General features: G+C 41.5%; 1 protein-coding gene across 1 annotated transcript in view; it reads left to right on the top strand.

The window, feature by feature from the left end:
- Window positions 1–16,921, top strand: part of LOC143299472 (uncharacterized) — an 83,723-nt gene that overhangs the window by 14,429 nt on the left and 52,373 nt on the right. The window contains exons 6-8 of the mRNA XM_076612695.1: window positions 10,559–10,705; window positions 12,114–12,266; window positions 16,119–16,265. Of these exons, the coding sequence (XP_076468810.1) occupies window positions 10,559–10,705; window positions 12,114–12,266; window positions 16,119–16,265 (447 nt within the window). The remainder of the gene's footprint in view (window positions 1–10,558; window positions 10,706–12,113; window positions 12,267–16,118; window positions 16,266–16,921) is intronic.

The raw sequence follows: 16,921 nt of genomic DNA, 5'->3' as shown, positions 1-16,921 counted from the left end.
TTTGTAATGTTGTGTTGTGTTATTGTAGTGTTGTATGTTGTGGTGCTGTGTTGTGTTATTGTAGTGTTGTATGTTGTGGTGCTGTGTTGTGTTATTGTAGTGTTGTATGTTGTGGTGTTGTGTTGTTGTTGTGTGTTGTAGGGTTGTGTTGTGTGTTTTTGTAATGTTGTGTTGTGTTATTGTAGTGTTGTATGTGTTGTGTCCATGACTGAATCGTAGCTTAATGTTAAGAAGCGAAAGTAAATAGTTGACAATCTCCCTTTGTTATGACGCAATATTCTTCTATCATGACATCATAGCTAGATAAACGTCACTTGAAGAGCGAGAGCGAAATGAAGTAAAAGACCTGCCAACCGTCCTCCTGTGTTTTCGGTATTTATTGTTTATTGCTGTGTTCTGCCAACACCACGCAAACATTACATCTGGCGACGAGGATGCTACGAGATAGCTTTGAACCCATATTGCGACAAGGAAGCTACGAGATAGCTTGAATTCGCATCGTGAGCTCCCTATCGTTAAATAGGAGTGCTGAACGGTCCAGTCACGAAGTGGGCGAACCCAAAATATTTTTTTTTAAAACACTCGGTGACTCAGTGACTATGGCTGGAGGTTTACCCCCATTTGAAAAATTTGTTGTGCATGGTGAGGAGAACACAGCAGGGACCCGGTGGCAAAAATGGGCAGATAGATTAGATAATCTTCTGACTGCAATGGACATCAACACAGATATCAGAAAGAAGGCAATGCTCCTCCACTATGGCGGTGAGGACATTTATGAAATTTACGACACAATGACTGATGAACAAAAAGGTGTGGGTGCAGTAAATGATCAAGGGCAGGCCAATGAATATGAAACGTTAAAAAAATCACTTCAGACTCATTTCACACACAAAAAGAACATTTCATTTGAAACTTTTAAGTTCAGACAAGCCACACAGAGACAAGGTGAGACAATTGACTCTTTTCACACAAGACTTCGTAGTCTAGCAGCGAACTGTGAGTTCCACAGTATGGACAATGAGATTTTATCCCAAATTATTCAAGGATGCACATCTTCTCGGGTGAGACGCAAAGCTCTGAAGGACGACCTCAATCTACAACAAATACTCAATGAAGCTCGCAGTCTGGAACTTGCTGAAGTTAGAGCTTCTGCTATCGAAAACTCAGTAACTGTCAATGCCAGTGCCAACGTCATCTCCAGTGCCAGTGCACTCCCAGACAAAGAGGCCCATGGTGTTGCTTACTCAGTTAGAGGCAATCGTCGTCCGGGACGTGGCCAACGCTTCAAGGGTCCTGGCCATCAACCTTCAGCTGATACAGGTCACAACTCCAGTCGTGATCATACTGCTCACAGTCGCACAACCCATGATCGCGGCTCCAGGTCCAGACATGGAAGAGGTCGCCATGCTTCACATCTTGACAGTGATGGTGCTGCTCTGTGCCGTTACTGTGGTGGATCAACAACGCATACACTCTGCCCTGCGAAGGGAAAAGAATGTCGTCGCTGTGGGAAACTGAATCATTTCGCCCGTGTTTGTGAGTCTGGCCAGAGACAGAGGGTTAGGCACATTGACAATCAGTATACACACACACTTCATAATGATGTGCCCAGTGACAGTTCCAGTGAAGAAATATTTAGCATTGGCAAGCGAGCATCAAAGGCACCTTCAGTTAATGTGTACCTGGGTGACACTTTGACCAGCTTCATCATCGACACCGGGGCAACAGTGAACATTGTCACGGTTGATACCTTCAAGAGGCTCGCAAATAAAGAGACATTACATGGACCTTGTCCCAAAATCTATGCCTATGGTTCGAAAATTCCCCTTCCAGTCAAAGGCTACATGCAGACAAACATTGCCTACAAAGACAAACAGACACTTGCCAAGTTCTATGTGGTTGACACAGGCAACACTGATAACCTCCTCAGTGCAGATACAGCTCAAGCACTCAACATAATCCAATTTGCCCTGGCCTCCAAGATACCAACCAACGTCATTGACGATTTCCCATCGCTCTTCGACGGAGAACCGGGGAGGATCAAAGGTATGGAAGTCAAGCTGCACATTGATGAATCTGTTCAGCCGGTACATCAACGCCACAGACGTATCCCCTTCCACATACGCAAAGACGTGGAACGAGAGATTGCACGCCTAGAAAAAGACGATATCATCGAGAAAGTGACAGGTCCAACTCCATGGGTTTCCCCAACTGTGGTAGTCCCCAAGAAAAATGGTGGCGTCCGTCTGTGCATCGACATGAGGGAGGCAAATAAGGCTATTCAGAGAGAGAAGCATCCTATGCCGACAATAGATGAACTGATTGCTGACTTGAACGGATCCACTGTTTTCAGCAAACTAGATCTATCAGGCGCTTATCACCAACTACAGCTGCACCCTGACAGCAAATACATCACGACGTTCTCCACTCACGTCAGTTTGAGGCGTTACAAGAGACTTTTATTTGGCGTAAATGCAGCAGCTGAAATTTTTCAAAACGCCATTGCTGAGATCTTGCAAGACATTCCAGGGGCCAAAAACCTGAGTGATGACATCATTATACATGGTGTCACGCAAGCTGACCATGATGAAAGTTTTTGGAGAACCCTGAACAGACTGAATGAAGTTGGAGCCAAGCTGAATCGAGACAAGTGTGTCTTTTCAGTGAACGAACTCATTTTCTTTGGCCATGTGTTTGGCCAGAACGGTATATCAGCAGACCCTGAGAAGATTCAGACCATCGAAAACGCCCAGCCCCCCCAGTCCGCAGCTGATGTGAGGTCATTTCTTGGAATGACACAGTATGTCGCTCGGTTTATCCCAGGCTATGCTACCATCACAGAGCCCCTTAGACAGCTTACAAAGAAGGATGTTGCTTGGTCATGGGATACCCCTCAACAAAAGGCTTTTGATGAACTGAAGCGTGCACTGACTAGTGCACACGTCATGGCTTACTTCAGCCCCCACAAGCAAACGGACATCTTGGTAGACGCCAGTCCAGTTGACCTTGCAGCCATCATGACCCAAAATGGCCGACCAATCTGCTATGCCAGTCGTGCATTGACAGATACGGAAAAAAGGAATTCACAAACAGAACGAGAAATGCTGGCGATAGTCTTCGGTGTTGAACACTTTCACCTGTACATCTTTGGATCTCCATTTGTGCTGCACACAGATCACAAGCCTCTCATTGGAATACTGATGAACCAGAAGCCTGCAACTGCTCGAATTGAACGTCTACGACTTCGACTCCTGCCCTACGAGATGGATCTACAATACCGTCCTGGCAGAAACGAACAAAATCCAGCAGACTTCATCAGCAGACATCCCACGTCTGAACCCAGAAGAGAGAACGCATCAGAGTCATATATCAGATACATCACCCAAAATTGTGTTCCCAAGGCAATGACTCAAACAGAAGTTAGGGAAGCAGTCCAGCAAGACGAAATCCTACAGAAAGTGATCTCAGCAGTACAAACAGGGAAGTGGTACTCTCCTGATTTAAAGCAATTTGTCCTGTTCAAAGACGAACTCTCTGTACACGATGGACTTTTGCTGCGTGGCCATCGACTGGTAATCCCACAGTCACTTCAGCAGAAAGTCATTGGCATCGCTCATCAATCTCATCAAGGGATTGTCAGGACAAAACAACTTATTCGGGAAAAAGTCTGGTTTCCTGGCATCGACGCACTTGTTGAAGAGACAGTGAAGGCTTGCATCCCTTGCCAGTCTTCATATCCAGGTACCACCAACAGAGAACCCATACTTCCCACCCCACTACCCTCCAAACCATGGTCCCGTTTGGCAATGGATTTTGCCGGACCATTCCCTTCAGGTGACTATCTCCTAGTCCTCATTGATGAATACAGTCGCTATCCAGAAGTGGAAGTTATTGGCTCAACCTCCTGCAAGACTGTGATTTCCAAACTAGAAACCATTTTTGCACGCCAAGGACTTCCTGAAGTGATCAAGACAGACAACGGCCCACCGTTTAATGGTGCAGAATTCCGTGTTTTCCTTGAAGAACGGGGAATCCAGCACAAGAAAATCACTCCTTTATGGCCTGAAGCAAATGGTGAAGCAGAGCGTTTTATGAGAACTCTGAACAAAAACATAAAAGCTGCCACTGCAGGGAACGTGAACTGGAAAGCACAGTTACAAGTTTTCCTGATGCAGTATCGTGCGACTCCTCATGCCTCCACGAATATATCCCCTTTTGAGGCTCTGAACTGCAGAAAAATGAACACTGGCTTTCCTGTAGTTGACGTCATCAACACCCCTTCCCCCACACACCCCTACATTGCTCTCCATGATGCAAAGAGCAAGCAGAAGATGGCATCATACGCTGACGCCAAGCGACGCGTCACACCTTCTGACCTTCAAGTTGGAGATCACGTGCTAATCAAACAACACAAGATCAACAAGCTTACCCCTCCTTTCAACCCAAAGCCATACACCATCATCAAGAAGAAGGGAACCATGCTCACAGCCCAGCGTGGTTCACGGCAAGTTACCAGGAACTCGTCGTTCTTCAAACGCATTCTCCCAGACTCCCACAAAGACAGTACAGACAGCGAAGAGGAGGAAGAGGAATGTGAGATGCCCCCAACACAGGAATATCCATCAACTCCTAAGCGAACAACCTCACAGCCTGCTGATCACCCAACACCTGATCATCGCACTTCAGCTCCTGGTGGTGATGACACTTCAATGCCTGGTCACAACACTCCCATGAACGGTCCACGAACACCTGTCACTGGCCTTCCGACACCTACGACCAGTCACCACACCGTCTCACCTGGTCTTCATTCTGCTATATCTGGTCCTCCAACTCCAGCCCAGCAAATGGTCAGACCAACTCGCAAACGTCGACTGCCTGAACGACTGAAGGACTTTGTGCTTCAGTGACCCAAGACTCTGACCATGTGATTTGAATGTTGCTGCTCCAGGCCAAAGTGTTTTGGTTTTATTTTATTTGTGTTGCGTTTCACATAAGTCATGAATACTCACTCACAGTCAAACACATGCATACTCACACAGAACTTCAAAGGAAAGTTTTACTTTATCTGTTTTGAAAGTTTATTCTGACGGTTATAGTGATATAATCTTATGAACTGATTATTCCGGAAGAATTTACCTAATTAAGATAAATAGATACTTTAGAATTAAAAAAAAAAAAATGTTTCTGAATTCTGATATATCAAGAACTCTGATATTCACCAGCAAAGTGACTTGACATTTGCTAATCAGTATGACAGTACATTGATTGCAGAGCTGTGGCGTAAAATTTTAAAAGACAATATTTATAAAAGCACCATATCAATTACTTATAATCATAAGAGTGATTTATAAGTTTAAGCTAAAGAGATTAACTGACTTAAGAATATTTCATCCTATTTACTTAAAAAAAAAAAAAATTAATTGAAGGTAGAGAGGAATGTTGTGTCCATGACTGAATCGTAGCTTAATGTTAAGAAGCGAAAGTAAATAGTTGACAATCTCCCTTTGTTATGACGCAATATTCTTCTATCATAATCATGACATCATAGCTAGATAAACGTCACTTGAAGAGCGAGAGCGAAATGAAGTAAAAGACCTGCCAACCGTCCTCCTGTGTTTTCGGTATTTATTGTTTATTGCTGTGTTCTGCCAACACCACGCAAACATTACAGTATGTTGTGGTGCTGTGTTGTGTTATTGTAGTGTTGGATGTTGTGTTGTTGTGGTGTTGTATGTTGTGGTGCTGTGTTGTGTTATTGTAGTGTTGGATGTTGTGTTGTTGTGGTGTTGTATGTTGTGGTGCTGTGCTGTGTTATTGTGGTGTTGTATGTTGTGGTGCTGTGCTGTGTTATTGTAGTGCTGTATGTTGTGGTGCTGTGTTGTTGTTTAGGTTTGTTGTAGAGATGAAGTGTTGTGTTCTGCTGCTGTGTGTTGTAGTGTTCTTTTGTAGTAGTGCGTTGCTTTGTTTGTTGTTGTGTGTTGTAGACATGTAGTGCTATGTTCTGTTGTGGTGTGTTGTATGTAGTATTGGGCTGTGATGTGTTGTAGATATGTAGTATTATGTTCTGTTGTGGTGTGTTGTATGTAGTATTGGGCTGTGATGTGTTGTAGATATGTAGTATTATGTTCTGTTGTGGTGTGTTGTATGTAGTATTGGGCTGGGATGTGTTGTAGATATAGAGTGTTATGTTCTGTTGTGTTGTGTTGTATGTAGTATTGTGCTGTGATATGTTGTAGATATGTAGTGTTATGTTCTGCTGTGGTGTGTTGTAGTATTGTGCTGTGATGTGTTATAGACATGTAGTGTTATGTTCTGTTGTGTGTTGTAGTATTGTGGTGTGATGTGTTATAGACATGTAGTGTTATGTTCTGTTGTGTGTTGTAGTATTGTGCTGTGATGTGCTATAGACATGTAGTGTTATGTTCTGTTGTGTGTTGTAGTATTGTGCTGTGATGTGCTATAGACATGTAGTGTTATGTTCTGTTGTGTGTTGTAGTATTGTGGTGTGATGTGTTATAGACATGTAGTGTTATGTTCTGTTGTGTGTTGTAGTATTGTGCTGTGATGTGCTATAGACATGTAGTGTTATGTTCTGTTGTGTGTTGTAGTATTGTGGTATGATGTGTTGTAGACATGTAGTGTTATGTTCTGTTGTGTGTTGTAGTATTGTGCTGTGATGTGTTGTAGACATGTAGTGTTATGTTCTGTTGTGTGTTGTAGTATTGTGCTGTGATGTGTTATAGACATGTAGTGTTATGTTCTGTTGTGTGTTGTAGTATTGTGCTGTGATGTGTTGTAGACATGTAGTGTTATGTTCTGTTGTGGTGTGTTTTAGTATTGTGCTGTGATGTGTTATAGACATGTAGTGTTATGTTCTGTTGTGTGTTGTAGTATTGTGCTGTGATGTTTTGTAGACATGTAGTGTTATGTTCTGTTGTATCAGGAGTTGTACTGTTCTGTGTGTTTGTTGCTACAGCAGTGATGAGCACTTCACTGTAATATGTAGTAATGTAATGCACTGCATTGTATCATCCCACCTGGTATTGCATGATGTTGTGTCATATCATACTGGACTGGTTGGTTAGTTAAGATAACGCTCAGGTCTTGTTCAGACTGTCACTGACCTGACAAATGTGAATGGTTATATTCTTCATCTGCAGACAAAATGTGTGTGTGAATTTGGGGATGGGAGGGGAGGCTGGTGGGGGTGGAGGGTGGGGGGTCGGGGGGGTAGAACATTGAGTGTTGGTCTGGGTGTGTGTCAGTCACATGAGAGAAAAACTGAAGTCCTGTGTGCAGCATGCTTTTAGACTTAAGTCAAGAGTCAGACTTGATTATGTATGTCCTTATTGAATAAGAAAAAACTTCCTTGCAGGCACTTGAAAGCACAAAATACAACAGCACATGAAAACACAAAATACACCAGCACACAATACAACATCACATGAAAACACACAATACAACAGCACATGAAAACACATAATACAACAGCACATGAAAACAATACAACATCACATGAAAACACACAATACAACAGCACATGAAAACACATAATACAACAGCACATGAAAACACATAATACAACAGCACATGAAAACACACAATACAACATCACATGAAAACACAAAATACACCAAAACACACATAATACAACAGCACATGAAAACACATAATACAACAGCACATGAAAACACATAATACAACAGCACATGAAAACATACAACAGCACATGAAAACACACAATACAACATCACATGAAAACACACAATACAACAGCAGACAATACACCAGCACATCTAAACAAACAATACAACAGCAGACAATACAACAGCACATCTAAACACACAATACAACAGCACATCAAAACACACAATACAACAGCACATGAAAACACACAATACAACAGCACATCAAAACACAGAATACAAACAGCACATGAAAACACAGAATACAACAGCACATGAAAACACACAATACAACAGCTTATCAAAACATCCAATACAACAGCACATCTAAACACACAATACAACAGCACATCAAAACACACAATACAACAGCACATGAAAACACACAATACAACATCACATCAAAACACAAAACACACCAGCACATCAAAACACACAATAAAACAGCACATCAAAACACAAAATACAAGAGCACATCAAAACACACAATACAACAGCACATGAAAACACAAAATACACCAGCACATGAAAACACACAATACACCAGCACATGAAAACACACAATACAACAGCACATGAAAACACACAATACAACAGCACATGAAAACACATAATACAACAGCAGACAATACACCAGCACATCAAAACACACAATACAACAAAACACAAAATACACCAGCACATCAAAACACAAAATACACCAGCACATCAAAACACACAATACAACAGCACATCAAAACACACAATACAACAGCACATCAAAACACACAATACAACATCACATGAAAACACACAATACAACAGCACATCAAAACACACAATACAACAGCAGACAATACAACAGCACATCAAAACACACAATACAACATCACATGAAAACACACAATACAACAGCACATCAAAACACACAATACAACAGCACATGAAAACACACAATACAACATCACATCAAAACACACAATACAACAGCACATCAAAACACACAATACACCATCACATGAAAACACACAATACAACAGCAGACAATACAACAGCACATCAAAACACACAGTACAACAGCACATCAAAACACAAAATACACCAGCACATCAAAACACAAAATACACCAGCACATCAAAACACAAAATACACCAGCACATCAAAACACACAATACAACAGCAGACAATACACCAGCACATCAAAACACACAATACAACAGCACATCAAAACACACAATACAACAGCACATCAAAACACAAAATACACCAGCACATCAAAACACACAGTACAACAGCACATCAAAACACACAATACACCATCACATGAAAACACACAATACAACAGCAGACAATACAACAGCACATCAAAACACACAGTACAACAGCATATCAAAACACACAATACAACAGCACACAATACAACATCAACACACAATACAAGCACAAAGACATTCCGGAACATACCTCCGTACCCTTTCTTCCCCATACACACCAATATACACACAGCACACTCACTCAGCACATGACACACGCTGAGCACACGACACTCGCTGAGCACATGGCACACGCTGAGCACACGACACTTGCTGAGCATATGACACTCGCTGAGCACATGACACACGCTGAGCACACGACACTCGCTGAGCACACGACATTCGCTGAGCACATGACACTGGCTGAGCACATGACACACGCTGAGCACACGACACGCTGAGCACACGACACTCGCTGAGCACATGACACACGCTGAGCACACGACACGCTGAGCACATGACACACGCCTGTCGTTGCAACTCTCTACTCCCTCAATCCTCATCCCCTCGTCTGTTATCGGTTTCAGCAGAACAAAACTGGTCCCTGTGACCGGCAGTTTAACCCCATGACTGCTGGGCAGTGTGAAAAGAGACTGACAGGCGGGAATTCTAATTGCAGTTAACTACTTTTGATGAACTGCTGAGTGTGTTAAGCAAAATTGATCTCAAGAGGAAGCAGTGCAAATGAACAATGGTGATGAACACCCTGGCCTGTAAGCGTAGTCTGTTTCAGGCGACAGTCTTTCATGGACGGGCATGCTTAGCAGCAGTCAAGGGGTTAATTGTTATTTTTTATTTATAATTTTTTTTGCTATTTGTCAACAACTGGTATGTTACTGGTTAATTATTGGTTATAGTAATCACTATGTAAGCAGCGTGGAATTAAAAAGAAAAGCAAAGTTATGTATGTATAATCATATAATGACTATAAAGCTTTCTTCTTTTTCTCCTTCAATCGTGGGCTGCAACTCCCACACTCACTGGTATACATGTACACGAGTGGGATTTTACATGTCTGACCGTTTTTACCGGGCCCTGCCATGTAGGCAGCTGTACTCTGTTTTCGGGGGGTTAAAGCATTCATATTATATGATATTTAGTGAATGTTGAAAAGTAACATTGCTGTGCTCATTTTTGTCTTATTTCTTAATTGCATTTTTGATGTATAATTTGATGTATAAAAATTAAAACAAAAAAACAAACAAACAAACAAAAAAAAACCCCAAGAGGCAAAGCGTGTGATGCCTGCTGCACAACTGTGACAACAACAACGAAACCAAACACAGACACTGGATGGGAGGCTGGATGGGGGAGATGGGGTTGGGGGGTTACCAGTACATACACATATATAGTGATTCAAATCATGAACAGACATCTATAATGCAGGGTTATTATACAGACTCACAGACGACTGAAATGCAATGTTATTACACAAACTCACAGACAAGTGAAATGCAGGGTTATTACACAGACTCACAGACGACTGAAATGCAGGGTTATTACACAGACTCACATTATGTATAACATACAAGTGAGCCAAAAAGGTTCATTATTTTGTTTTTAACTTCTTCTTTTTTTCAGAATGCGATGTTGGATATTACAAATACAATAGTGGAAGACAGGAGAGGTGTGTGAAGTGTGGAGAAGGATGTCAAGGGTCAGAGTGTCAGGGGTCGGACGGTCACTGTGTCTGCAGGCCTGGGTGGACCCCCCCCATGTGTCAAGAAAGTAAGGTCATTGTTTTAGTCCCAGCGTGTGTGTGTGTGTGTGTGTTTATGTGTGTGTTTATGCATGCATATCAGTGTCTGTTTATGTATGCATTTCTACATATAAGTCATGAATGTGCCAGTGAATTCATGTTTGTGTACGGTTACGTGAGTATGATGTTAACGTGTCTGTGTAAGTGTGTATGTTTACACACATGTCTGTGTAGTTGTGAATGGATTTTCTTTCCTTTCACTGAAGGTTTCAAGGAGCTGTCATAGTGTGTGGACTGATTCAAAAATGTTATCCCACATCTGCTTTGAAAAAAAAAGTATTAAAAAAGCATGGACAATAAAGCAGATAGCTGACGTACACATAAACCCGTCACACTGATCAGAGCTTTGAGAGCCTGCCCTAGGTTTGTGTCACACAAGGTAGTAAGGTAGGGTAAAGTTAGGAAAGGTAAGGTATGAAAAGGTAAGATAAGTAAGGAAAGGTAAGGTAAGATAGAAAAGGTAAGATAAGTAAGGTAAGGTAAGTAAGGTAAGGTAAGATAAGTAAGGTAAGGTAAGTGAGGAAAGGTAAATAAGATAAGTAAGGAAAGGTAAGTAAGGTAAGGTAAGATAAGTAAGGGAATGTAAGTAAGGTAATGTAAGATGAGTAATGGAAGGTAAGGTAGGAAAGGTAAGGTAAGAAATGTAAGGTAGGAAAGGTAAGGTAAGTAAGGAGAGGTAAGGTACGGTAAGGTAAGAAAGGTAAGGTAATGACTGTTGTCTTCAGTTTTCCTGTCTTTCTGCTTTCAGTTGGATCAGGGAAGAACAACAACAACAACAACAACAAACAACAAAACAAATAATCTAACCCCCCCATAAGAAGTATAGTTGAGGAATAGAGACTTATGTGAGCGTGTGTGTATGTGTGTGTGTGCACGCACATGTGTTTGCATGCATGCATGCACACGCGTGTGTGTGCGTGTGTGTGTGTGTGCACGTGCGTACCTGTTTGCGTGCATGCATTAACGAGAGAAAAGGAAAGCTATTGAGATCAGGACTAGGGAGACAGACACAGACAGCAGTCAGAATGAATAAAAGTATATTGTTGAAACAAAACAAATAAGGAGAACACAGGGTGAAGTGAGTGTTCTGTTTTGTTCGCAGTCCAGTTTTTGGTTGGTTTGTGATAATGATAATGAAAATAAAGATATTAGCACATTTATTTACTGTTCAATAAATCCATCTTGTAATACAGGTTATCAGAGGTCTAGCAAGATTAGATAAAGTATATCACGCCCTGTATCAAGGGACCTAATCCACCAATTTCTGCATCAAGGGACCTAACCCAACACTACTGTCCAGTGAATCCATCCTGTAATCCAGGCCAGCAGAGTTCCAGCAAGACACAGTATGTCACGCCTGTCTCCTCTGTCCCCCAGAATGTAGAAAAGGAACTTGGAGACAGAAAGGAACTTGGGGACAGAACTGCACACAGAGCTGTGGACAGTGTAAAAGGCCGTGGCATTGTGCGCCAGAGAACGGAACCTGCTCTTCTGGCTGTGAGGAGGGTTTTTCTGAGCCACAGTGCAAAGGTAGGTGTGTGTGTGTGTGTGTGTGTGTGTGTGTGTGTGTTTTATCTTCAGTTTAACGTCTATTCACTATGAGTGTTTTTAGACGGGTGGTTGTGTGTATGTGTGTGTGTGTGTGTGTGTGTGTCGTTGTCTTTAATTTTACGCTTTTCTACTTGAAATTTCTTCAGACGATATTTTGTGTGCGTGATGTGTGCATGTATATGTGTGTGTCTGTATGCCCATATGTGTGTGTGTGTGAGAGAGAGACTGGGTTAGTAAATGGGTATGCATGTGAAAATCTTCAATTTGTTGTTGTTTTTTTATGTGTTATTATTGATATCATTAAGAGTTGTGGAATATGTGTATGTGTGCATCATTTTACAAAACCTGTGTTTGTAAATTATTAGTGTTATTTTATGCACATACGCAAATTGAAATGTGCTTGTTTTTATCTTACTTGCATACGTAGGTTTTTGTGTAAGTGTTTTGGGGTGTCTGAATTGTTTCTTGGGTAAAAATATATTACCGAATTGGTCTTGCAAATTGTGCTTTTATAGTATTAATCATTGTACATTTATGACATTTTTGAAATTCTTTGATCTGTTTCTAGTTTAATGTGTTTGATTGATTGATATAAGTACTGGATGCTATATGAAAATAAATTATTGTTATTATTATTCTTATATATGATTATTATGCCAGTCTATTGGCTCAGAGGTCCAAAAGAAGAGAAGAAGAGAGGCACAGGCAAAGTCAGCTTTGATTAATGCAAGAACTATCCATTAAAGCAAGAATGAATATGTGAATAATAGGGAGGTTGTGCAGCCCGCTTTCTTCGTAGACTTTTCGTCGCTCACAGAGCAAGAAGTAGGTCATATGACGACATTCGCAGCCCACCATGGTAACCGGCTTCTCTGGGTGCGCACTGCTTTTGTTGGGACAACGTTTTGGCAGAGGTTGTAAATGGATCAGTTCGAATACATAATGGCAGATGATTGACAAGAAACACACTCAAAGTAAACATAGAAGACTACAGCAAATAATGGGTGTAATTATAAAACCAAATATTCTTGTAAACTTGCAAACATAGTCACCTAAAATGTTCAAAATCCTTCCCTCAGAACAGCAATTTCCACTTTGAAATGTTAGCCTTTTGGTGACCTGGAAAAAAAGGAAATGGAGACGCACATGCGCATGCAGTTCTCTCTAAAAATAGACAGGGAACCCTGAGGAAAATCCGATGAAAGTGGGCCTGAACACCCTCCCTAATATTGTAACTGTTACTTTTGTCTTCTCATTGATGTTATGTTTGTGGAATATGTATTTGTTTTACATATTCCTTGTTTGTAAATTACAGCTGTCCTTTTACACATAAATACAATTTTTGTTGCATGTTTTAAGGTTTTGTTTTGAAGAGGTGTGTTATAGTATTGTGTTGTACTTGTAGTAGTGTGTTGTAGCATTGTTGTGGTGTGTTGTAGTGGTGGGTTGTAGCATTGTTGTGGTGTGTTGTAGTGATATGTTGTAGCATTGTTGTGTGTTGTAGTGGTGTGTTGTAGCATTGTTGTGGTGTGTTGTAGCATTGTTGTGGTGTGTTGTAGCATTGTTGTGGTGTGTTGTAGTGGTGTGTTGTAGCATTGTTGTGGTGTGTTGTAGCATTGTTGTGGTGTGTTGTAGCATTGTTGTGGTGTGTTGTAGTGGTGTGTTGTAGCATTGTTGTGGTGTGTTGTTGCATTGTTGTGGTGTGTTGTAATGGTGTGTTGTCGCATTGTTGTGGTGTGTTGTAGCATTGTTGTGGTGTGTTGTAATGGTGTGTTGTAGCATTGTTGTGGTGTGTTGTTGCATTGTTGTGGTGTGTTGTAATGGTGTGTTGTAGCATTGTTGTGGTGTGTTGTTGCATTGTTGTGGTGTGTTGTAATGGTGTGTTGTCGCATTGTTGTGGTGTGTTGTCGCATTGTTGTGGTGTGTTGTAATGGTGTGTTGTCGCATTGTTGTGGTGTGTTGTAGCATTGTTGTGGTGTGTTGTAATGGTGTGTTGTAGCATTGTTGTGGTGTGTTGTTGCATTGTTGTGGTGTGTTGTAATGGTGTGTTGTCGCATTGTTGTGGTGTGTTGTAGCATTGTTGTGGTGTGTTGTAATGGTGTGTTGTAGCATTGTTGTGGTGTGTTGTTGCATTGTTGTGGTGTGTTGTAATGGTGTGTTGTCGCATTGTTGTGGTGTGTTGTAGTGGTGTGTTGTCGCATTGTTGTGGTGTGTTGTCGCATTGTTGTGGTGTGTTGTAATGGTGTGTTGTCGCATTGTTGTGGTGTGTTGTAGCATTGTTGTGGTGTTGTGGTGTGTTGTAGCATTGTTGTGGTGTGTTGTAGCATTGTTGTGGTGTGTTGTAGCATTGTTGTGGTGTGTTGTAGCATTGTTGTGGTGTGTTGTAGCATTGTTGTGGTGTTGTGGTGTGTTGTAGCATTGTTGTGGTGTGTTGTAGCATTGTTGTGGTGTGTTGTAGCATTGTTGTGGTGTGTTGTTGCATTGTTGTGGTGTGTTGTTGCATTGTTGTGGTGTTGTGGTGTGTTGTTGCATTGTTGTGGTGTGTTGTTGCATTGTTGTGGTGTGTTGTTGCATTGTTGTGGTGTGTTGTTGCATTGTTGTGGTGTGTTGTTGCATTGTTGTGGTGTGTTGTAGCATTGTTGTGGTGTGTTGTTGTGGTGTGTTGTAGCATTGTTGTGGTGTGTTGTAGCATTGTTGTGGTGTGTTGTAGCATTGTTGTGGTGTGTTGTTGCATTGTTGTGGTGTTGTGGTGCGTTGTCGCATTGTTGTGGTGTTGTGGTGCGTTGTAGCATTGTTGTGGTGCGTTGTCGCATTGTTGTGGTGTTGTGGTGCGTTGTAGCATTGTTGTGGTGTGTTGTTGCATTGTTGTGGTGTGTTGTTGCATTGTTGTGGTGTGTTGTAGCATTGTTGTGGTGTGTTGTAGCATTGTTGTGGTGTGTTGTAGCATTGTTGTGGTGTGTTGTAGCATTGTTGTGGTTAGTTTACTTACAACACACCACAATAATGCTACAACAGACCACAACAATGCTACAAGACACCACTACAACACACCACTACAACACACAGCACTAAAGCTACAAGACACCACTACAACACACATCAATAATTCTACAACACACCAGTACAACACACAATAATAATGCTACAACACACCACAACAATGCTATAACACACCACAACAATGTACAACACAATCCTACAACACACCCATTATTTGCTGTAGTCTTCTATGTTTACTCTGAGTGTGTTTCTTGTCAATCATCTGCCATTACGTATTCGAACTGATCCATTTATAACCTCTGCCAAAAAGTTGTCCCAACAAAAGCAGTGCGCACCCAGAGAAGCCGGTTACCGTGGTGGGCTGTGAATGTCATCATATGACCTACTTTTTGCTCTGCGGGCAATGGAAAGTTCACGAAGAATAATAAGAATAATAATAACAATAATTTATTTTCATATAGCATCCAGTACTGATATCAATCAATCAAACACATTAAACTATGAACAGATCACAGAATTTCAAAAATGTCATAAATGTACAATGATTAATACTATAAAAGCACAATTTGCAAGACCCATTCAGTAATATATTTTTACACAAGAAACAATTCAGACTCCCCAAAACACTTGCACAAAAACCTCCTCTAAGAAGAACAAGTCCAGAGGTGGGAGGGAGTGGGGTGGGGGGCGATCAGTACATAGACAATTATAAAGATCCAAATCATAAATCATAACACAGACAGCTGAAATGCAGGGTTATTGCACAGACTCACAATGTGGGTGGACCGTAAACGTTCATTAAAAATGATTTTTTTGACTGATTGTTTTCAGATTGCATGAGTGGACATTACACCAAAGACAGTGGAGGCCGGAAGAGGTGTAAGAAGTGTGGAGCAGGGTGTCAAGGGTCAGAGTGTCAGGGGTCGGACGGTCACTGTGTCTGCAGGCCTGGGTGGATGCCCCCCATGTGTCAAGAAAGTAAGACCATCGTTTTTGTTCCAGTGTGTGTGTGTGTGTGTGTGTACGTGTGTGCGTGTGTGTATGTGTGTGTGTGTGTGTGTGTGTGTGTATGTGTGTGTGTGCGTGTGTGTGTGTATGTGTGTGTGTGTGTGTGTGTGTATGTGTGTGTGTGTGTATGTGTGTGTGTGTGTGTGTGTGTGTGTGTATGTGTGTGTGTGTGTGTGTGTGTGTGTGTATGTGTGTGTGTGTGTATGTGTGTGTGTGTGTGTGTGTGTGTATGTGTGTGTGTATGTGTATGTGTGTGCGTGTGTGTGTGTGTATGTGTGTGTGTGTGTATGTGTGTGTGTGTGTGTGTGTGTGTGTATGTGTGTGCAAGACTTAATGAGTGAAAAAAAAGGGACAAAGAGACAGACAGACAGAAAGAGACAGCAGTCAGAAAAAACAGATGGATTCACAGTTAATTGTTTGTGTTAGTATGTTGCCTGTTTTGTTTGTCGTCCACTTGTTGGTTTTTTGTTTGTTTGTTTGTTTTTGTTGGATAAGAAAAGAAAAGCTGAACCCTGCCCCCACCTCAGAAAAGTGAGGCAGAGGTGCACGAACAAGAAAGTATCAATAAAAAGACAGAAGATGCTGCTTTGATGAAAACAAACCTGTCTTGTACCAACCAACATCAG

The sequence above is a fragment of the Babylonia areolata genome, chromosome 25, assembly GCF_041734735.1.
Source record: "Babylonia areolata isolate BAREFJ2019XMU chromosome 25, ASM4173473v1, whole genome shotgun sequence".
Classification (NCBI taxonomy): Eukaryota; Metazoa; Mollusca; class Gastropoda; order Neogastropoda; family Buccinidae; genus Babylonia; species Babylonia areolata.
The sequence above is the reverse complement of the archived record's forward strand: the minus strand, read 5'-3'. Positions and strand labels throughout refer to the sequence as shown.